Source organism: Coccomyxa subellipsoidea, assembly GCF_000258705.1.
Source record: "Coccomyxa subellipsoidea C-169, whole genome shotgun sequence".
Lineage (NCBI taxonomy): Eukaryota > Viridiplantae > Chlorophyta > Trebouxiophyceae > Coccomyxaceae > Coccomyxa > Coccomyxa subellipsoidea.
This window is the reverse complement of record NW_005178040.1, coordinates 2,594,567-2,615,675: the sequence shown is the minus strand read 5'-3', so window position 1 is coordinate 2,615,675 and position 21,109 is coordinate 2,594,567. Positions and strand designations below refer to the sequence as shown.

The following is a 21,109-nucleotide window of genomic DNA, read 5'->3' as shown; positions in this document are numbered from 1 at the left end:
ACACAACCAGAGGATCACGCATGCCTTTATAGATTAGTCATAAATTATGACCCATCAGCCTGGCAGCAAATCGGCGGCAACATCGTAATGTCTCCATGCATCACTGGCCTGCGGTCCCTGCACAAACAACACATGCACATAAACACACTGAGTGCTTGACATCTTAAACTCTTTTCACGTCAGATTTACCAAGCCCCATGCATGCGCAAGGTACCGTATCTCAAGACACTGCATTCATGAGTGGCATCATGCTGTTACTTTAATTCCCTGCTGGGAGCACGACAATAGTATACTTCCCTGCTGTCACACAGGTTGCAGCGTGATGCGCTTGTAGTGTGAAGGTGTTGTGCGTTTGTCCTGTGATTGTAAAAGGGTTGCACCATTTTCTCCCTCTAGGAGGTCCTCTAAATATATACACTGCCCTGCTGGGGGCAGGACAACACTTTGCCTGAAGCACACAAGAAGGTCTGGGGAGCTCATTTGCATCCCATGCAAGAACACCCACCTTGCCGGAAGATGCCAGGCTCAACCTGTGGGAAAGCTGCAGAGACTCCACTCTCTGATGTGCCGCGCCAACATTGATCCACGGATGCTCAGTTGTAGCTTTATATGACACATCGTCTAAGGGGCCGGGGCGGACACCAGATCTTGCAGCGCTGACTGGACGGGTGCCGCCTGCAGAGCCAGATCTGGCTTCAAAGGACGTGGAGGCATTCGAATTTGAATGTGGTTGCGGCCGGCCGCCAGCTGTCGAGAGCTCGCCGGCTGCGGTTGCTGGGCGGCTCCAAGAATTTGAATTCGGACCTGGTTGTTCACTAAACCCCCGGGAGACTGGCCTAATCGCCTACAATGCAGCAAAGAACTCCCATAAACAACACAGAGCAAGCCTCAAGAGATCTGCAGGCCGCAACATACCATGAGTGCCAAAATTCCTATAGGTAAATTGCAGCTCAAAATGAGTACTCGCCCACCTTTCCTGCACTGCTTGCCCGTTCCACCCTCCTTGCCTTCTCAGCAAAGGCTTGCGCATCCTCATGCATACCTGCCAAAATTTCAGATTGCTTTCATTTGGGTAATATGCACAACGGGGTGGTCCCATACGAGTCAACAGAATTGCAAGGGCTTGCAAGCAAGGAGCTCAAACAGCCCTGCATGTGGGATGGGGGCCATACCCAAGTTTGTGCAGATCTGCATCAGCTGGGAAATGCACTCAGGGTTGTGCGGGTGCGCAGCATGCACCCTCTGGTACGCTGCAAGCGCCTGCAACCATGACAAACACTTGGTCGCTGCCAAAGGTTTACAGCTTCTTAGCAATGTACTGCCTTCAGGACGTCCAACCTGTGTGCCTCGGGACACCAAAGGCCGTTGCTCAGAATTACTTACCTTGCTATTCGAACCACATAAGGGGCTTTGTGTACTTGTACAGGGGGACTGTTGCTTACCACAGGGGCAGGCCTAGTCTGGCGCAGGCACCATGCATGCGTCAGCTGCCACCTCACTTCCTGCGGCTGCAGCCAGCTGGCAGTCTCCAAAACAGGCAGAGCCCTCTCAAATGCCTGCAATTGCACAAGAGCAGTTATCAACACTCCTGCTATCCGGTGAAACTATCAGCTGAATACGAAGGGGGCCAGAGCAGTTCTAAGTTCTAGGGGCCCCTATGCCTGAGCCAGGCCTGTCTCTGCATTCCTGCCTTTCCTGTCAGGTGACATCACGTGTGCAGAGCAGGCTGACATCTCCTTTTTCGTGTTAAACCATCCCTGCCAATAGGCAAGGTGTGTCTGCAGACAAGCTACAGGTATTGTCACATAATTTACCCCATGATGGACTCGTCAAATTCAAGCAGGACCCAATAAAAAAACCCAACCAACTGTGGGCACAGTGCTGAGTATGTATAGCGGGCCTCGCCAGCCTGTGGGGTTTGATGAATTACTATCTTGGTATGGCAGCCCAAATGTACCTTGTGCTCCATCAGAAGGTCCAGAAGAGAGCCGAGGATGGCCAAGTTTGTGGGAGCTGCTGCATGCGCCTCCTCCAGACATCTGGCAGCCTCTTGCACCGCGCCGAGCTTGGCATGCACACCGGCCAACTTTGCGAGGATGCCTGCATCGCCTGGTACTAATGCGTGGAGGCGCTCCAGCCTGAGGATGGCCTCAGTGTAGTCCTGTTTCTGGTCCAGGACGTCCGCCACCTACAGAAGAGTGAAGCAGAGGCTCCTTTCCATGCAGAGAGAGAGAGAGAGAGAGAGGTTGTAGAGTGGAAGAACGGGCATTGTGTGGCGCGCATTGGATGTGTGAGCAGTTTAAAAGACGGGGAAAGGTGCACATGTGGCTGGACTGCGTTTGCACTTGAGTGAAAATGCACTCTACACTTGCAAGCAAGCATGGAAATTGTGATTAGTGTGAGGCAGAGCGTCTGACAACTGCACCGGGCCCTGAGTCCTCAAATTTTCTTGGATCAATGAAGGAGAGTGCACTGGTTGGTACTTCGTTGACCTGATACACGTCATACATCGCTGCATGGCTTACTGAACAGGCTTACCTGGCACATGACATCAGCGCTGCCAGGTGTGACATCATGCAGCTGCCTGAAGACAGACAGCGCATCCTCCAAATAGCCCAAACGCTTGCTTACTAGCCTGCATTAGTCAGTGACCATGCATTAGTAATGAATAAGCACCCTGCAATTACCTTTTAAACATGGGGGACTTCCCCAATGACTTCCCCCCCAATGAAGATGTCGAGAAAAAGAGAGATTTCTGGGGCTTTTAAAATGCTCGTTTGGAGGCTTCCCACCCGTAGTTGTATTGGGCACAGTATGAGCTGTTATCTAGTGTCAGAGCGTCAACATAGAGTCTCTTGGCCCCTTCCAGATCGCCCGCTGCTGTTCTTGCATTTCCCTGCATGCATGCGTTTTTCCTCTCTCTTGTTTGCATTGCGGGTTTCCAGCATTCCACCTGAGATTACTTTGTTGTGCGCAGCCAGCAAACCTTTCAACATTATGAGGTGCATGTGCAGGCAGGTACTTGTCTGACTGGACTAGGTACTGCATGGAAGCAATGAATTTCTAAGATTATACGAGCTGTGGTTGCAAGCATTCTGGCAGCCTGTGCGCTGTCGATTGAGGTTGATGACTCACCAGGCAGGTGAGGGCCAAGGTATCTCTGGAGTCTGCAGTCAGGGCCCTCTCAGCAGAAGCCTCCGCCTCTTGTGGCTGGTCTTGAAGAAGCCGCAAGCTGGACAGGTTCACAGCCGCTCTGACCTCACCACCCATATCCTCGGCCTCAAACTCCTGCTAATACCAGGCAAGTATTTGAAAGGCTGCAGAGAGGGTCGGAAATTCTAAAATATGGCCTGAGCACTCCTTGTTGAAGCACAACATTTCACAGCAGCGCAGATAACGTGACGCCGAGCTTTCAGCGCACTTTGCTGGAAGAACAAGACGGAGTGTGTGCATGTGGCAGGCAGGAACGGCCCCATATGTTGCTTCTTACACTTCCACAGAAATGCCGTTCATGCAACAAATATGTGGCCCCCTCTACAGCCAGATCATTTATAATCAAGCGGGCTAACACCCTCAATCCACTTTTCACTAGCGGTAGTCCGTTACAGCAGCAAATCGCACCTGCAGCGCCCACTCAGCGGATTCAAATTCGAGTGCATGCATGCGCACGGCCACCACCGCCATGCGCAACTGGCCGGCCAGCCGCCGCAGCCCGGCGGCCGCCAGCGCCGCGGCGCACCAGCGCCAGCCGTCCGCTGATGTGGCGCCGCCTGATTTGGCGATGTCCGGGTCTGCGACGGCGATCACTGCCGGGGCAATCAGCCGCGCCGCATGCAGCACCTGCCTGAGCCAGAACAGGACTGGGCTTATGTCAGCTGCTGATGTCATGATCATGCCGGTGCATGCCTGCAGAGCTTAGATCGGGCCATCAACCTGACCAACATCTTTCATGGAAATGAAAGATGTCCTGGTGCAGAGCTGAGGCAGACAGAGAAACTTTGCGGCACAGCTTGAGTGAATGTTAGAGATTGCGTAGGGATGTGGGAATACTCACTCGCCAGCTTGGGTGAAAGGATCATCCCCCTCAAGAATTTCCTCGTGTTCCTGGAGGTGTGCGCTGCTGTCCAATTCCACAGCCTTGTGCACCTATGCACATGAAAGATATCTTGCCAAGTTGGTCCTTGATGCACCCGTTGGACTGTAAACACCTGTCGCATGTATTGAGGATGTGAGCTAATTTCGACTGCATAGTGGTGCTGATCAGGTGCTGCTTGGTCACCTGGATGAGGGTCAGAAATGCATTTTTCATGTTTTCAGGTTCGCCCAGAGCATAGGCCATTACTGCCAGATTGTAAGCCGCGCAATGATCAGGGGAGATGTCCAGTGCCCCCTCAAAGGCGATCATGGCCTCCTGCCAGTGCAGCAGTTGTTAATATAGAGGAGATGATTTAATTTTAGGACAAATTACAACCGATTGCTCAGCTAGATTGTCTGCCCAGACTTCTCACGTCAACGGAACATCACCTGGTATCGTTCAAGCTGAAGGAAAGCGACGCCTATGTTCCGCATAATAGCAGATCTTTCCACCTTCATCGAGAGTGGCATCTGGTCCACTGCAATCCTCCATTGCCTGATGGCAGAATGACTGTCCTGGCGTTCGAAGAGCTGGCACCCTTTCATGACCTTCTCCAGGACAGCCTGTTCGAGGAAGAGTTCTTTGTATAATTCGAACAATAACTTCAAACTTCGAAAGTTTAGTACAGTGTGAAGCATTGTGGGCAAGAGATGTCGTAGTGAGCAAACTCTCACCTGCATGGCAAATGACGGCAGTGTCGTCCGCAATGCCTTTCAGCGTAGATCGCTTATCTCTGCTAGCCTGACTTTTAAGAATAAATTACAGAGGAGGTTTACGTCGACACACGAGCTTCGATCGCGCCTAATCACATTTCACTTCGGAGACGTTACTTGTAACGGTGGCCTCTCTTGGCAACCCAGCATGAAATCTGCACGTGCTGTACATGACACTCAACAATGCCCACCTCTGATCATCTGAAGAGATAGAAAATGGCAACTGTGAATCCAGTCAAACCATCAGCAGTCATTAGCACCAGATGCTCAGAAACGTTGAAAATCAAGTCACAAAGCACCAGTGTACTGGAGGCATACTTGGGCTTCAAGCTAAGTTAACATCCTGACACACGTCGCTATCTAGCTAGACAGATCTACAGAGCTAAATCTGAACAATGCTGAGGTCTGTTGTAGTCTTTCCCAGCACACATTGCTGTCATATCAGAAGAGCTGTGTTGTTCAGCTGCAATGACACGGCTAGACTTCACACAAGCTCATATTCACAAGCTGCTCCAAGACAGCCTTGAGACAGAATCTTGTGTCCGCCGGAGGCACCTGGCAGTGTGCTGATGGGCTTATGCCATGCAGTGCTGTCTGCACTAGGCCTGCAAAGGTCACATGGGGGTGCCTGTGAAACAGGCATCCCACGACGCTAGATCACACCTTCCTGCACGGGCTCTCGGCATGCTGTCAATCCTTCGTGAAGTCCTCTCGTTGGGGCTCCCCGCCAGCTTCCCGTTGATCTAACTATGTATTTGTTCATTTACTAATTTACTATTTAATTACCCCGGAGATCATGTGCCGCCGGCAGCGTTGTCTGCACGGCGTTCCCGCTCAGCGATGCGCGGCGGGGAGTCAATGGTCGTCATCATTATGGACGTCGGCAGCGGCGTGTCCTCCCCGCACTCCTCCCCCCTGATGCAACCATGATGATCCCTACTTATTAATTGATTATTACATTGTCATCATACGGTGCCAGCGGCAAGGTGCGTCTGCAGACAAGCTGCAGGTAAAGGCTGCCTGATGTCAAACCCCTTGATTAATTTGCCAGATCCAAGCAAGTACCGATCAACCATGGGCACGGTGCTCAGTGGTACCCTTTCCCCCGGCCAGCCAGGGCCCAGGGATTGTAAATCCAATGAATTGACACTTGTGAGTGGCAGCAAATTTGTCTGCCAAAATACAACACTTGGTTTAGGATTGCAGAGTCGCCCTCAGGTTTGTGAGGCAGTGATATCTGAGATAGGGGATATTTTATATCAGTCGCACCGGCTGCCACCGCCGGCCTCGTCCACCACTGCCCTCCGGTAGTCCGGGGGGTACCACGTCAGGTCCCCCGTGTTGAACATGCTTGGAAAGAAATCATACTTCGCCCTGCGACACGACAAAGGGTGTCATCAGACTGTAAGCTTTCCAAAGAGGGATGCATCACCATTTGGCAGAAGGTCCTGTATTTGCTGGAGTACGAGCAAATGGAGAAAGGCAGGCAAATGGGAACCTCTCTCTTGTCCCTGCAACAGGAATGGTGCCAGTATCTGGCGAAGGCTACTGTGTAATGCTTAGGGAACTGGGCACACGGCAGGCAATGGGCAATTAGGGGATTGCAGGAGAGGGCTGCGCACCGCTGTCTTCGCCGGTGGCGCACGAGGGTGACAACGCCCCACACCAGGGTGATGGCCAGCAGTGTTGCCAGCACTGACACCGAGGCTATTGCAGCAGACTGACGAGGCCCTGCAATAGTGGGGAAGTTGCGCTCAGTCCGTGCCACAATCTATGCACACTTGGAACACCTCTTTGGAGTCACTCTCCATCTATATGCAGCTTGCCTGTGCCTGTCCCTTGGGCACAAGCAGGACATGACCATTAAGGTTCCTGTCTTGCAGCAGTGCATGCTGGCTTGCATTCAGACAACTTGCCCCCTTGTTTGATTAAGTAGAGTACAAGAGTAGCACAGGCCCCACAGATTCTCTGCCCGATTAAAGGATCCAACAGCAGAGGAAGCTGCTGGAGCCCACCAGGACCGCCGATGACTGATCCTATCCACGATGTCGGTGTGAGGTGCTGTGTGGCCAGCCACTCTGCGGCAGTGGCAGGGCAGTCCACAAACACGCCATCCACCCCCAGTTCCCTGAACAGGCTGAGCTCCGCCAGAGGGTCCGCGTCAAAATCCAACGCCATGAACCGCCCCTGCACGCGCGGGCATTAGCAATATATGAGAATATTGCAAAGCTGCTAGAGCTGCATTGTGTCCGTGATGCGCACAATTTAATGCAGATGTGCCACATTGACCGGTGGTCAATCTTCTATGCTAATCAGAATACCAATCAGGTCCCAAGTTCTGCTTCCCAAGTTGACCAGGCACTATAATATTCATGAAATCCGATTTGCCATTGCGAGTTCTGGACAGGATACTATCAAGACCAATTCAGGTGCTTCTCCATGGAGTGCTAACTACGATGTAGAATCATGTGTTCATATCTGGTACCCAATGGAGTGACTGGGTCTCCCGCTCGGCGGATTACTCAGCACGACAGCCAGCCCACCTCGTTTCTGAAGGTGTACGGGTGAACCACTAGGCCCCTGGCATGCGCCCTCTCGACCAACCCACTCCTGACAGTGGCACCGCTCCGCGCGGCCGCACCGGCAGCCGCCGCCGTGGTGAGCCGGCCGGTGCACGTCTGACTGGGCGACACAGCGCTGCAGGCATCGCCCTCTGACCGCGCACACTCCGGCGCGAGGTCCAGTGTCGCCACCATGCTCTGCAAAACCACCCAATGTCCAAATCAGGCAACGAGTTGCAGCTTTCTCCTAGGAACAACAATTGGGCGAGCGACAGATTGCGCACTGTGTGTCTCTCAGGGAATCTTCACAGCGTGCACTCACCGTACACATGCACAACAGTTTACAGAGCTGCACAGAACATTGACTTCAGCAGCATCAATATAGGCACTGGATAACACAGTGCCTAGGTTTTTGCATTACCACGTGATCTCTCCTGTCAAAGGCACCTTACAGACTTCGCAATGGTTGCGTATTCAGTCACCTTTGCAGAAGTGTGTTCAGCTTGGCAATGACCACACCGCAATGCATGGAAGACACAAATGAGAATGCTTGACAGAAGAGTAGATTTACCTTCTCTGGGCCTATGCCATAGCCATACGTGGCAAAGGCGTCCAGCTGCGTGTCATTGACCTCTGAAGCGCAGTCCAGAAGCCACACCAGGTCGGCCCTCCCCGGCAGCCCCCTCGCCTCCAACTCCCTAGACAGGTTCTGCAGCGACTGCGCACCCATTCCTAGAAACTCTTCAGATCTGCATATAATCAGATCCCGACTTCCTGCTTCTGAAGCGTCGGCTGAGACCTGGGATGATGACCGTGCATGCATTGCACCTGTGGCAATACTCAAACATCCACAGGTGCTTGCAAAGGTGACCATCCCTCCACGTCTCAGATTAACACCCAGAAGTCTGAGTGAGAAAGCTCCTCAAAAGCACGCTTCAGCACAGGTTGAGAGATTAAAAGCTACTCTTGACATCTCAACAGTCTCAACAAGCAACGCTGACATCTCGCCACGGCTCATGTGAACACCCAGCAGCCTCCTTAACAGAAGCTTTTCAAAAGCATGCTTCAACACACATCCAGTTCGAAAGCCACAGTTTCAGGTGTCACCTGCAGCTCGAAGGACTGCAGGATGAGCGGTGCGGCCGCCATTTTCCCATAACCGGCTGCGATGAGAGCGTCCACCAGTCTGGCCTCCAGGGGCTGCCCGATGCTGGAGTGGAAGGCCGGCCCCTTTGTCTCTATGTATACGCCAACCGGGCGGCCAGACTCAGTGGAATTCATCGCCAGCTGAAGCACCTCTGGCAGCGTCCTCACCCTGCAGAAATTACTAGCATTAATCAAAACACGCCCTCCAATGCATCAGAATCAGGTGCGTACACCCTGCAGTGAAAGGATTCAGGGCATGTGTCTCACTGCAATGGTGAGGACAGAAATGTAAGCAAGAGACGAGGGGTGATAAGTCCTGCAAACTGCCAAAGATTGCCAAGCAGTACAGGCAGGGCTCTCTTCAACTTTTTCTTGGCATTCTTGCTGCCACGTTACCGCATTACTGCATCTCAAGGCAATGTGGCGAAAAGAGAGAGACGTTGCCTTCACCAATCTTATGCTTGGGAACGCTGGGGAACAGTTTGCTAGCTGTCATGAATGATATTTCCCCTCAGAGTGTACATCTGGCAAGAGAGAGAGGGGGGCGCACCTGAAGCTGTGTGAGGAAGCTTGGTTGCGGAAGGGGATGGCCTGCCTGGCGTAGAGGGTGCGGATCTCCTGCAGCGTGAAGTTTGCGGCAAAGAAGCCGCTCTGTTCCCGGCCGCTGGGCAGTGTTGTGGCCCACCTTGGGTGAAATACAAACAACACGCCCTTCAAATCTGAAATCGAGGACCACACTACAGAGCTTCCAGGCTGCAGCCCCCTTTTATGCCTAGGTATCTTCCTTCTTGATCACGGGCACCATCAGTGCTGTTGCAGGCAGGAGATGCACATCACAACAGCACCAACATGATGCTCAAAAACAAGACGAAAGATAGCTGCATGGATTGTACTGTTCGTAGTGTCCAGCTCGCTTCGAGGGAATCTTGGACTCCTGTGGGTCGGTCACTTTTGGCAGTCCTGGACAATTTATACATGTTGCGAGCTTCTGGGGAAGGCACCAAGGCTGGACACTCACTTGCGCTCAGCAAACTCGGGATGGTCCGCGACATCCGTGCTGTCATCTAGCGTCAGTTCGTGTCTGCATATGAGGTGGCCGTCCTTGGTGCTGACCTGCTCAGCCCAACATGTTCTTGAGTTCCTAGCAGTGCCTGCCCAGCTGCAAGTTCAAGTAGCGCTGCCCACTATCAACCAGAAAGAAAGCAAGGCATTCTTTGTGTGGAGATCACAAGGGCAACAAATTCGCACCACGTCCATCTCAATGTAGTCGACGCCATACTCGATGGCCCTGCTAAAGCCTTCCAGTGTCTCCTCTGGGAAGTGGCATGGGGAGCCCCTATGATTCACAAAACTGAGCTTCAGCGTCGTGCTCAAGTAGTGCAAAGTATACAAAATTCATCTGAAGAGAGACCGTTCCAGAGAAACAACAACGTGGTCACCTGTGGGCAATGATGAGAGGCGCCTTGTGCTCATCGGCACTAGCTGTGAAGGCCAGGTGCAGGACGCAAACTGCGCAGACAAGGGCGGCAGAAAGCGTACTACATTGGAATTTGAGCATGTCAACCTGCTTTCATGGCCCTGTACGCGGATAATGGGCAGAGAAGTGGTCACAAAGTCACAATCTTAGTATATCTTGGAATACTTCTTGTCCAGTTTCTCATGTGCGGTGGACTGTCTTTCCTCCAGAATGTTGTTGTATATTTTTGTCAGCTTCTTGAATCTCTGTTGGCATTGATATCAAGGACACTACGAAAGGGGTTCCTGTTCAAAGGGTTGAACAGGAGAGTTGATCAACGTGTAAATTAAGGCAGTCTTTATGAGAACCCGATCATCTGATAAGCCTATTCTTCCCAGAAATCTCAGAGAGTACCAAACGCATACGAATGTACTGTTACAATTTGGATATAGCGATGGCAAGAAATTTGTGGGGATTTTCCGAAATGATTATGATGTTCTTGACTGCCCAACCTCAAGCATGCAGAATGGAACCTCGAACAACCCATTGCAGCTCAACTCCTTCAGAAATCCTGCGCCATCAAAACTCACTTCAATGCTGTTGGGATCCAAAATTTAACTAAAACCCCCGGCAGGACTTGCGGAAGCACCCTTAAAGCGCCGCGCCGCTGCAGGCCTGGGTCCACTTTCAGCGGAGCACATGCAATCAAGGACTGTCGAACACTACATGCATTGGCAGCAGGTTAATCTGCACCAGATGGATATTGCAAGTCTCCATCAAAAATTCCACCATGCTGCAGATTGGGGGGCTCCATGCTGGAAAGTGCACCCAGCGGTCCCCCCGAGGATAGGGATTAGATCTCGGCACTGTTGTGGCACTCGGGACCCCCCGCTGCAGGTCAATGAATCTTAGCTATCTGAGGCTTACAGGCAGCCAGCGGCAGAAGATCTGTGGGGAGCTCTCCTGTGATCAGATAGATAATAGCAGAGCGAGCACCATGGCAGCCTCGGGCTTCGCGAGCAGCCTGCTGGGCGGTCGGGTCAGCCTTCGGCAGAGCGTGCGGCCCAGCAAGGCTGCATTCCGTGCAGTGCCTGCGCGTGCCGCTGCTCAGGTTGCGTCCACCTCCGGTGATGCGGCGCTAGGATTCAAGCAGATGCGGAAGGGCATCAAGGAGGCAGCCGACGAGACAGTGCTCACGCCCCGTTTCTACACAACAGACTTCGACGAGATGGAGGAGCTCTTCAGCCTGGAGAAGAATCCCACCCTGGAGATGGATGAGTTCGATGCCATGCTGTCAGAGTTCAGAACAGACTACAACCAGACCCATTTCGTCAGGAATGAGACCTTCAAAAAGGCAGCAGACAACATCACAGGCCCAGCTCGCAAGATATTCATCGAGTTTCTGGAGCGGTCATGCACAGCAGAGTTCTCGGGCTTCTTGCTCTACAAGGAGCTTGGAAGGCGTCTGAAGAAGACCAACCCCGTGGGTGAGCAGCTTCTCTGTCCAGCCTTGGTCTGCATTTGGCTAGTAGGAAACGATCTGTGCCCAAAAGCTTCAGTAATATTTTGACCATACCTGATAGATTGTCGAAACACCTACCTGCAGTTCTATGACATGCAATAATGCTAAAGCCAGACAGCTCCAGAACTATGCACACAATCCTATCCTGCACAGTGTGACTGCTCATATCATTATTATCAGTTGTCCTGGAAATTGTCTGTGGTGAGGCTAATTGCTCGAAATATGCACATCCGCAGTGGCGGAGATCTTCACGCTTATGTCACGGGACGAGGCGAGGCACGCGGGCTTCCTGAACAAAGCCATGTCCGACTTCAACCTGGCCCTGGATTTGGGCTTCCTCACAAAGAACAGGAAGTACACCTTCTTCCGGCCGCAGTACATCTTCTACGCCACCTACCTCTCAGAGAAGGTCCGTCAGCTTTCTATCTTCGCGCTCGGCGCTTGTCATCTGCTGCAGACACGTGTGATAGTTACTGAACTTGCCTGTTGCATCAGCTGAACATGTCTCCAGCAAGGCTGCAACATTTCTGGTGCTCAATTCCGTCTGTACCCCGCTTGTGAGGAATGCATCCATGCCCAGACCTATTGTGCAGAGTCTCCAAGCTATTAGGTCACCTTGGCAGACCAGACGAAGGTGAAACGAGAAGCTGGGATGCTGCAAAATGACTCAAACAATGCATGATACTGCGCAGATCGGCTACTGGAGGTACATCAGCATCTACAGGCACCTGCAGCGCAACCCGGACAACCAGCTGTACCCGCTCTTTGAGTACTTTGAGAACTGGTGCCAGGACGAGAACCGCCACGGCGACTTCTTCTCAGCCATCCTCAAGTCGCAGCCCCAGGTGTGTATTTTGATGCCCTTTTTGATATGCTCGTTTACCTTTGAAAAGGGCCCGACTCCCAGGAGGGACTACTCTCTGTTTGCTCCTTACCAGCCTTGTGTATCCCCGGAGCAGCCTGTGCTATACAGAACAGCTGGCTCATCTCTTGTCATCGTGGGTTGTGAGCTGGCATGCCACAGCCGTCGATTTTCTGCACTGTCAGCAACCTAGCAGCAATCATTTGTCACTATGGTGTCAGCACTCAGCTGTCCTGTGGGCGCAGAGTCAAAATCTGCCCTGTGTTGCGTGTAAAGTTGCTGACAGCAGGTGGTGTGTGCATGTCACAGTTCCTGGACGGCTGGACGTCAAAGCTGTGGAGCCGCTTCTTCTGCCTGTCGGTGTACGTGACCATGTACCTGAACGACCACCAGCGATCCGCCTTCTACGAGTCCCTCGGCCTCAACACCACCCAGTTCAACAGGTGCCCGCCTCTCATTTTTCTCTTTGCACCGCCCTGTGCCTTTGCTGCGCCCGCTCTCTCTGCAGTCTCGCATGCCCTGCAACGTTGCCTTGACGAAGCCACAGCTGAGCCAGCTAGCCTCTTGAATTGGTGCCGAGGAGTGAACTGGCTGACCTCAGTGCTGCATACGTCAGTGCAAGCATTGGTTCACCTTCCCTTTTACGCATCGCAGAGGCTGTCAGTTTGTCCATCCTTGTAACAGCAATACAGTAGCTGAGCATGCTGTGCAGTTGTCCAGTTTAGTCAGCAATATAGTTCTGCATTGCTGCAGTGTCAGCGCAAGCATTGGTTTACCAGTTGTGTAATGCATTGCCATGGAGCTTGTCGCGAAGGCTGTCACAATCAACAGTTGGGACTCGGAACCAATGTGCCGCTGCCACGCAGGCACGTGATCATCGAGACCAACAAGACTACGGCGCGCATCTTCCCGGAGGTGCCGGACTGCGAGACGCCCGAGTTCTGGGACCACATGGAGAAGCTGATCGTGCTCAACAGGAAGCTGATCGCCATCGGCCAGTCCGACGCGCCCGCCGTGCTCAAGAACCTGCAGCGCCTGCCCGTGCTCGAGCGATTTGCCGCCGAGCTCATGCAGCTCTTCATCGGCAAGACCGTGGCCGCCGGCGCCGACGGCGTCGAGTCATCCGCGCCCATCCCCTGCTACTGAGCGCGGCAGGAGCCGTATAAGGCGATTTTGCTGTGCTCTGAGCGCAGCGGAAGCCCTTTTGGGTGGTTGTGGTGTGCTGTGATGCGTGGGAATGCATCCACGGCTTGTGTGGACAGCAGTTCTGACCTGCGCGTCTGTGCTGCCACTGCTGTGTGAATTGGGCCTCACCTTGATCTGGCAGCGCACTGTTGTGCTCCTGCGCGATTGAACGGCGGGTGCAGAAGGGAATATTGCTGGCTTGCCTGCATGGGTTTTGTTGGTACGGCACATGGTAGTCGCTGTGACAAAGGCCCAGGCCTTTCCTGTTGGCTCCCTGGTGCCTGGAGTGGAGAGGTGGACAGAGTATCCGGGTGGTGACATCTTCCTGAGAGGACCAAAGACTGTTATTGTTTTGTGCTGCATGCTGCCGAGATTCTTAGGTACTACCTAGTATGAGAGGCTTTGAAGCAATCGCCAGTTCTCATTGTCCCTAAGGGATCATCTGTTTAGTCCATTACAATTTTTGTAATTGCAGGGCACTGCATGTCATGCTCTTGTAATCCATTTTAAGAAAGCTGCTTCAGATCTTCCGGGCAGGTCACAGACTGGACAATTCTCTTTGGTGTCTGACTATTGATGTCGTTAAGCATTTCCCAGATATGTTTAATGCTGTCTGTGACTGGGGCCCTAATACGGTACTCATCAAGCCACACTTGCATGCATGTCTGCAATATGGTCATTAGTGCTCCTGGGCCGGGGGATCAATACGGCAGATACTTGTTGCATGATGTACGCTTGCGAGGCATGCCCTGTCTCTTTCTGGCGTTCGCTCTGCCTTGATGTCTGCATACCTGAAGAAGCCTCCTCTAATTCTGACATTCATTTAGTGCTAGCGTTTTCAAGCCCATATCCATAAGCGCTTATCCGTTCACAGGATCAATTATATGCAGACATCAAAAGATTGTCTTTAAAGCAAAGAATTGTGCTGCAGCAGGCAGCATTCAGATGCACCAGGTAGGCAGATGCCAAGCATGCATTTTTTTGTTGCCAAAATGTGGTCTAGAAAGCATGATGTCGACATCTCTCTAGTTCGGGCTATCTACCTTTGCTCGTAGAGATGGACAGTGCGCTTCTTTGGGCAGTGCGCTTCTTGGTCATGTGGGCAGTGCACTCTTAAGCTGCGCGGTGCGGGCGGTCTTCAGAGTTGAGCTTTGTGCACAAATTTGTGTTTCAACAACGGTTGACTACGAGTCCCTAAATTTTTTTATGCACATCATGTTCATGATGAGGGACTGTTGAGGTGATGGAAGAGCTGTAGTAAGTGGAACAAATGTGATCAGTACAAATGAAGAGAGCGACCAAGATATGAACGGACGCCACAGAAAACACCTGGCATGCATGCCAATGGACTCGGTCATCATGACAGGCACACTGCCATCAGAGGTGATCAGATCATGATAATGCATGTAATGTCAGAACAGCACTATGCAGACATACAGTGTCCGAACAACAGCCAGATCAGGGATTTCACACGGCCTTCTCAATTGCATATCTGACATCATGTTTGCAGCTCACGGCAAACACCAGGGCAAGGTCATGGCAGCGGCCTCATCACCGCGCATAAGCATGGGTACTCAGCTTGCACACACTGCTTTGAGTTGACCACACAGTATCCAACGCAAATCCAGGCCACCATCCAGAGTAAAACCCAAAATGTGCTCGAAGAAAGCTCTGTGCAGTGCCCACCCTCCGGTGTTCAGCTCTTGACGCGCGCGTCATGGCAAACACCCTGTAGCGTTGCATCTTGAATTTAGGTGTAAGTTCTGGGCAGTGTACAAGAGCAGTCTCAACACACAGGTTCCCTGTCTCTCCCACGTGTCTTGCCTCTCAAGAGCCTCTGGCCCGGCCCTGTCATCTCATCTTGCACAGCTGCAGAGCTGTTTGTCTCCCTTCTGTACAACTTTTTGCTTCTCGGCGTCTCTTCTCAATCAAACCCCGGTAACTCGAGTCCCTTATGAAGTATCTCAACATCAATTTGGGGGCTTTTCACCCCTTTCAACACACCGCTCGTCTGCAAAAACGGATCCTCACTCCTTGAGTCTAGTTGTCCCTTCACAGGGAGATGCAGCGGTCGCTCACCCCAGAACTCTGGCGGTGCTTGAAGTTTTCATCAGCGCATGATATCTCTTGGGGCAAAAATTGCTTGAATAAGCTCAATACTGCCAGCGGCTGTCGAGAGCATGCTCTCTGGTGCCGCAAACACATGCAGACTGTTCGACCTGCCACTCGCACAACAATGAGCAGACCTTCAATAAAAGAATGGGACCACAAACACTCTCTACCCCAGCCTGCGGCAGCGCATTGGCTGGGGTCCAATGAGTGAGGTCCAAATAAGCCACGACTGGGACCCCCAAGATTATGGGGGGAACCCACAAGTACTACCAAGGTGGCGATTTGATAGTGCGCACACAGAAAAAAACAATTTGCAAGCCCAGGGCACGCAATGTGGAACAGGCACGCCCTGTGAATTTCAATTTTGGTTTTGGGTCCGTCCGGCCGGTGATGCTAGGCTAGGGGTCAAGCCCCGAGGTAATTCGCCCCAATACCAGAGGCCGGTTAGGGTCTGTCTTTTCCTTGAGCAATATCAGCGCATATCACACTGTGGATGGCTAGCGATGAATTCGCCGCACACTGGCCGGCGAAATACGCCCTTTGAGACTCGCACTTTTGTGCCTTTGCCGCGCGGCTGAAGGACACCCCCCCCTCTCTAAGAAAACGGATCCCCCACAGACTCACTCGAAGAAAAGCGAGAGGAGACAAAATTGCTGCTGGACACGGCTTGCTGCAGGGGAGCCACCATCACATAACCACTGCCACCTTAGGCATCCCCTGGCAAGTTTCCCAACCCCCGTACCAACCTAGTAATCCCCCTAGGACCCAGCTGCCCGCACACACCAGACCCTCTCGACTCCCTCGCCCAAAAATCAACCCCTCCGGGTTTTGAGGCCTAAGAAGGAAGGCCATCTCTCTCCCACGTGGAAATCACTTATGACAGGACGGAGACGGGTGCAGCCACAATGGCCCACAGCTGTAGATGTGTTCTGTAGCGGAATGCCCAATATTTTTGTCCTTGTCACAAAGTAGATACTGGACCCACTCCAGCCTAAGTCCCACCCCTTGCTCTCTTTTGAAAGACCCTCCGGCATTAGATGGCTGACGATGGGCACCTCTGAATGATGCTTTGCTGCCGCTCAGTGGGGCACAAAATTGGTCCTGCTACCTCTGCGCGGCAGGCAGATTTCAGCGCTGAAACAATGCGGTGTGTGGATAAAACTTTCCCTGTCTTCACCGCTATTGTGAACGCATGCACGGCCACCAAGGCGCGCCGCTGCCGCCAGGATGGACCCACTCAGCGCCGGGGTTGACCCACACCCTCCGGGTGGACCCATTCTTCGCAGGGGTGGATCCGCACGCTCTAGGCTGGACCCACTCAGGCGGTGGCGGCGGACAGTTGCGCATTGATGAGGTCGATGAGTGAAGCGGACTTCTTGAGCTTGAGGCCGATGGGCGGCTGCTCGGGGGCCTTCATGGTGGCGGGCTCATCTGGGGCCAAGTCCAGAAGATCCTCGTCCGGCAGAAGCACGTCCTCCAACAGGAGATCGTCGTCAGGCAGGTCCGCGCCAAAGCCGCACAGCGTCAGGCTGCTGTCCAGGCTGCTTGCCAGGCTGCTGGCACCCTGTGGTAGCAAATATATCGGCCGATCAGGTCCTTGCAAACGTGCCAGATGCCTTTGGAACAATGCGCGTGAGCATATGAGCAGGGGTATTAGGAACCATTTTCAAAGGACCCGCCCCTAGCTGGCTGCTGCTGCAGGATATGCAAAACCGTTGGCTGTAAGCTTGACATGAGGACATTGACATGGGATGTCGCCCTGAAAGGACCCTGCTGCTGAAGCGTTTCAGCTTGAATTGAAGCGAGACAAGAGCAGAGCTGGTAGTCGGCAAGCTCACCACGCTGGGGCACTTGTGCAGGTCGCTGGTGGAGGGATGCTGCAAGAAGCTGCCGGAAAGCATTGGCTGCGGCGAGAAGCCCCAGCCGGGCATGTAGGCTGGCGCTTGGCTGACGCCCCCTGCTGGCGTGCCCCATACGCACCCGTTCGTGGGGTCAACCCCCTGTGTCACAAAAGTTAGATGGTCACTACCCCGTATTGTTGAAATTTCCCGGGCTGCAGCCTCCCGAGAGAAGTAGTTATACAGGACCGCAGATTCGCATTTCAGGACCGCAGATTCGCAATTTAGGGCCAGAATTACGCAACAGCCAGGATCGACAGCAAACATACGACGAGGACGACAAGGCATGTGAGAATAATCCTTGCCCAGCAGGGTACAGATTGCAATTGCCTCTCCCTGTGCCCTGTGCCTAATGCATGAATCAGCGCTGCATGACAGGCCCTGGCTTTGATGAACTCGCATTGCGTCAGGTAGGGAGTACAAACTGATGTCCCACCTGCATATAGCACTGTGGCGGGGCCATGCCGACGACGTGGGTGTTGCCCTGGTGGGGGGGACCAAATGGGGAGGCCCATGCGGGGGGCCTGATGGCCAGAGGCGGCCGGCTCGCCACCGATGCAGGAGTGTCCGGCGCCTTTGCCTGAAGCAGCATCACCAGGTCAGCCACTTTGTAAGCTGCCAACTCCACCACCTCGCACAAGTGATTTTTGGTACATCCTTTCCGCCTTGAGCGGGCGAAGAGCCAGGGCAGGAGAGCCTTTGACTTATTGCGCACTTCTGGCCATACAGCAAAATCCATGCTTAGCCGTTGTGGCCATCCTCCAGCTGGCCAAAGCTCAGGGTACAAAGCTCTGCCAAGCCAAGAATCCACAACAGTTTTGCAGGGCGGTCACACTAAGCGTAAGTGTAGCATTGCTGCCCACCTTTCTCTTGCGGCTGCAATTCTTGCTAGCCGCGAGCGCCGTGCCGCCGCTATTCAAGCACCCCGGGAACGTGACCTTGGTCTGCGTGCTGGCGGGTGACTCAGCGGTCGCGCGCGAATCGCAGGGCTCCGGCGCCTCTGCCGAGCAGGACATCTTCACATCTCCCACACCTGTATCCAATATTACTTAAGCCAATACCAAGCAATAAACTCCTGTACCCAAACTCCCAATGGCCAGCATACACCCAGAACTCTTCACACGCCGGACAGGACATGATCTAATATCTAGAAGGGCTGCATAAGATGCCACGAGCGTCTGGGTGAAGGCGGACCATGTGCAGCAGGACTAATCAAATTCAAAGGGCAGGTAAGCACCTGAGAAGGAGGCCTCATCGCCGCCGCCCTTGCAGCTCTTCTCTGTCATCGTGCCGCTGCTGATGGTGAGGAGGGAGGCTGCAGGGGAGGGAGTGCGAGGGCTGGAGGGCGCTGACACGCCCTTGCCCTTGCTCTTCGGCTCCATCTTGCAGGGCACCGCCTCCCTGCTGCTGTCCTGGGACGAGCTCATCATCTGCAAAATATCCCACCTGCCTGTCATGGATCTGCAAAGGAGCTCCTGCTACAATGGCATGCCTAACGAACACGGCAACCCAGCTATCTTGCGCCTTAAGGCGTCGATCATTTGCAATAATTGCATTTGAGCTCACTGGGAGGGAGATACGGGATGCCTGATAAAGCAAACGTGTATGAAGTGCTGTGTACCGGAGAAAACCTGTCAAAAAACAAGTACCTTGCGAACGACATGTTGCCAGATGTTGCGCAGCTTCAAGGAGGACAGCGGCTTCTCCAGAACGTCCGCTGCCCCGAGCTCTATGCCTCGCCATACAGCGTCTGTGCTGCTGCTCTTTTCTGACATGAGGACCAGCGGCAGGTGCGCTGCAGAATCTCTGAGACTGCCTCCATCAGTAGCATCCTTTGCCAGAGCTTTGGCCTGCATTTGCCAGCATACGGCCCGTCAGCCCAGCCTGCTGAATTGGGGTAGAAATTTAGAGCTTGCTGTGAGCTTGTCCAGCTCCTGACGAGTCAGCATCAGCCCCAACAGCAGCTGACCAATGGGACCATTACGAACCTCCGCCCGTCCCTATTTCCTGCCCCAAAAGAAACGCGCACCGCGCATATTGCATCTCTAGCGCCATCAATGTGTACGCGGCGCCAGCTGACATCCGATCGACGCTGAAATACTACGGATCGGCAGTCATCCTGTCTGGGAAGCTCTGCTCGAAACGCTTGCCCAATCTTACGACACAACCAGGGCTGCGTTCCAGGCAGCCGACCCGAATTATTGCAAAGTAAGCAGTATTTTCAGAAGTACGCGTACTGATCCACGATTCCTTGTCCTCCGATGCTATGCCGATTCCGGGCCAGCGGGGACACTCGGAGAGCCCTGGCATTCTAAACTCTTCCTTGGCTGGCGTAGCGGGCTGAAATGGCGCAAAAGGCACCACCTTTCAACCCAAAATCCATCTCAGAGAGCTGTCACGCCAAGACGACGCGCCCAGACCAACGAGAGATCTATCACGACCCTGCTGGCACACGCCCTCATCCTTGGCCGAGGAACCATTAAAGTACCAGCGGGAGTACACCGCGCACCTCAACTAGGAGAATGTCGTAGCTGGAGTCCTCCTTGCGCAGGAGCGCCGAAGCGTCAGATCCGGACGAGCAGCAGCTGACTGCGAGCAAGCAAACCGGAGATGGTTAGCTGACCAGCAGTCACCAGCCTCGCCCTGCAGGCTTTTTACCCCAGCAAGGGACTGCCAATAGATACCAACGCCCGCTGACAATCGATTGGGCCGGTCGAATATAGCACGGCAACTTTCGCACGCGATGGAACAGAGATATTCCTCCGGCGGCAGTCGGGTAGCTGCTCTGCCTCTTCATACTGCCGTTAAACAATCCCAATTGCATTGTTCAAGCGCTGAAAGTCGCCAAATCACCTTCATATGCCAGCTCCTCCAGCTTCTGCCGCAAGCACTGGCTGCTGCTGGTGTCCCCGTCCACAACCAACACCTACGCCCAGAGGCACAGCTACTCAAATTCCATACTTTATCCAGCTCCCTGCTCCGCTGACAGCAGCTCTGACAGCACGCCCGCCCCACCTGCAGACCGTTGGGGAATCCTGGTCGCCCCGAGAAGCTGGGTATCCGCTTGAGGCCTGCAGCCATTGCAATGTCTGGACCCTCCTTCCAGTTCAACGAGGAGCTACTGTCGTACTGCAGCGGTCTGCCCTGCCCCGTTCTCCCTGTTCTCCCAACCCCGCCACCTTCTCGAGAACTCAACAGTAATATTTTCGATCACACTGCCCGATGTTGCGAAGGCTGCGTACAAGTGGCATGCCTGAAAAGTTGCCTCTTACACCTGGGCCACAGGCATTTACCCTAAAAGTGACCCTTTGAATGGGGTATTATGAATTGCATCCACGTGGGACAATCTTCTAAGATTCGCTGAGGTGAAGTGTCATTCCTGCAGGCAGTCATCAACCAGGAGCCCTTCCAAAAATAAAAAATATTTCAGAAGTGAGCCATTGGGGTCCAGGCCTGTCATGGTGCGTGGGCTGCCGGTGCCATGCCCTAAGGATCAATCGTGACTCACATCGGATATGG

General features: G+C 53.4%; 4 protein-coding genes across 4 annotated transcripts; 1 reads left to right on the top strand and 3 right to left on the bottom strand.

Moving 5' to 3' along the window:
- Positions 1 to 621: 621 nt before the first annotated feature.
- On the bottom strand, positions 622 to 4,405 carry COCSUDRAFT_61141 (TPR-like protein; the record flags this gene model as incomplete). Its single annotated transcript, XM_005650638.1, has 10 exons — positions 622 to 844; positions 1,211 to 1,260; positions 1,443 to 1,556; positions 1,958 to 2,188; positions 2,539 to 2,635; positions 2,793 to 2,896; positions 3,136 to 3,288; positions 3,622 to 3,844; positions 4,055 to 4,146; positions 4,280 to 4,405. 10 exons carry the CDS (start codon positions 4,403 to 4,405, stop codon positions 622 to 624), a joined length of 1,413 nt encoding a protein of 470 aa, XP_005650695.1.
- Positions 4,406 to 5,585: 1,180 nt separating this feature from the next.
- COCSUDRAFT_46517 (PLC-like phosphodiesterase) lies at positions 5,586 to 10,416 on the bottom strand. The gene is made up of 11 exons (XM_005650637.1): positions 9,995 to 10,416; positions 9,804 to 9,891; positions 9,574 to 9,668; positions 9,106 to 9,240; positions 8,517 to 8,724; positions 7,981 to 8,127; positions 7,392 to 7,607; positions 6,864 to 7,035; positions 6,471 to 6,579; positions 6,118 to 6,222; positions 5,586 to 5,763 (listed from the first exon to the last, which is right to left on the bottom strand). Exons 1-11 carry the CDS (start codon positions 10,111 to 10,113, stop codon positions 5,643 to 5,645), a joined length of 1,515 nt encoding a protein of 504 aa, XP_005650694.1. The 5' UTR covers positions 10,114 to 10,416; the 3' UTR covers positions 5,586 to 5,642.
- Positions 10,417 to 11,164: 748 nt separating this feature from the next.
- COCSUDRAFT_35563 (magnesium-protoporphyrin IX monomethyl) lies at positions 11,165 to 13,541 on the top strand (the record flags this gene model as incomplete). Its single annotated transcript, XM_005650636.1, has 5 exons — positions 11,165 to 11,498; positions 11,770 to 11,942; positions 12,226 to 12,378; positions 12,705 to 12,838; positions 13,262 to 13,541. 5 exons carry the CDS (start codon positions 11,165 to 11,167, stop codon positions 13,539 to 13,541), a joined length of 1,074 nt encoding a protein of 357 aa, XP_005650693.1.
- A 3,469-nt stretch (positions 13,542 to 17,010) lies between these two features.
- Positions 17,011 to 20,671, bottom strand: COCSUDRAFT_61138 (hypothetical protein; the record flags this gene model as incomplete). The annotated part of the gene is made up of 9 exons (XM_005650635.1): positions 17,011 to 17,256; positions 17,531 to 17,692; positions 18,027 to 18,170; positions 18,454 to 18,623; positions 18,828 to 19,020; positions 19,240 to 19,440; positions 20,100 to 20,179; positions 20,444 to 20,516; positions 20,606 to 20,671. 9 exons carry the CDS (start codon positions 20,669 to 20,671, stop codon positions 17,011 to 17,013), a joined length of 1,335 nt encoding a protein of 444 aa, XP_005650692.1.
- Positions 20,672 to 21,109: the final 438 nt, after the last annotated feature.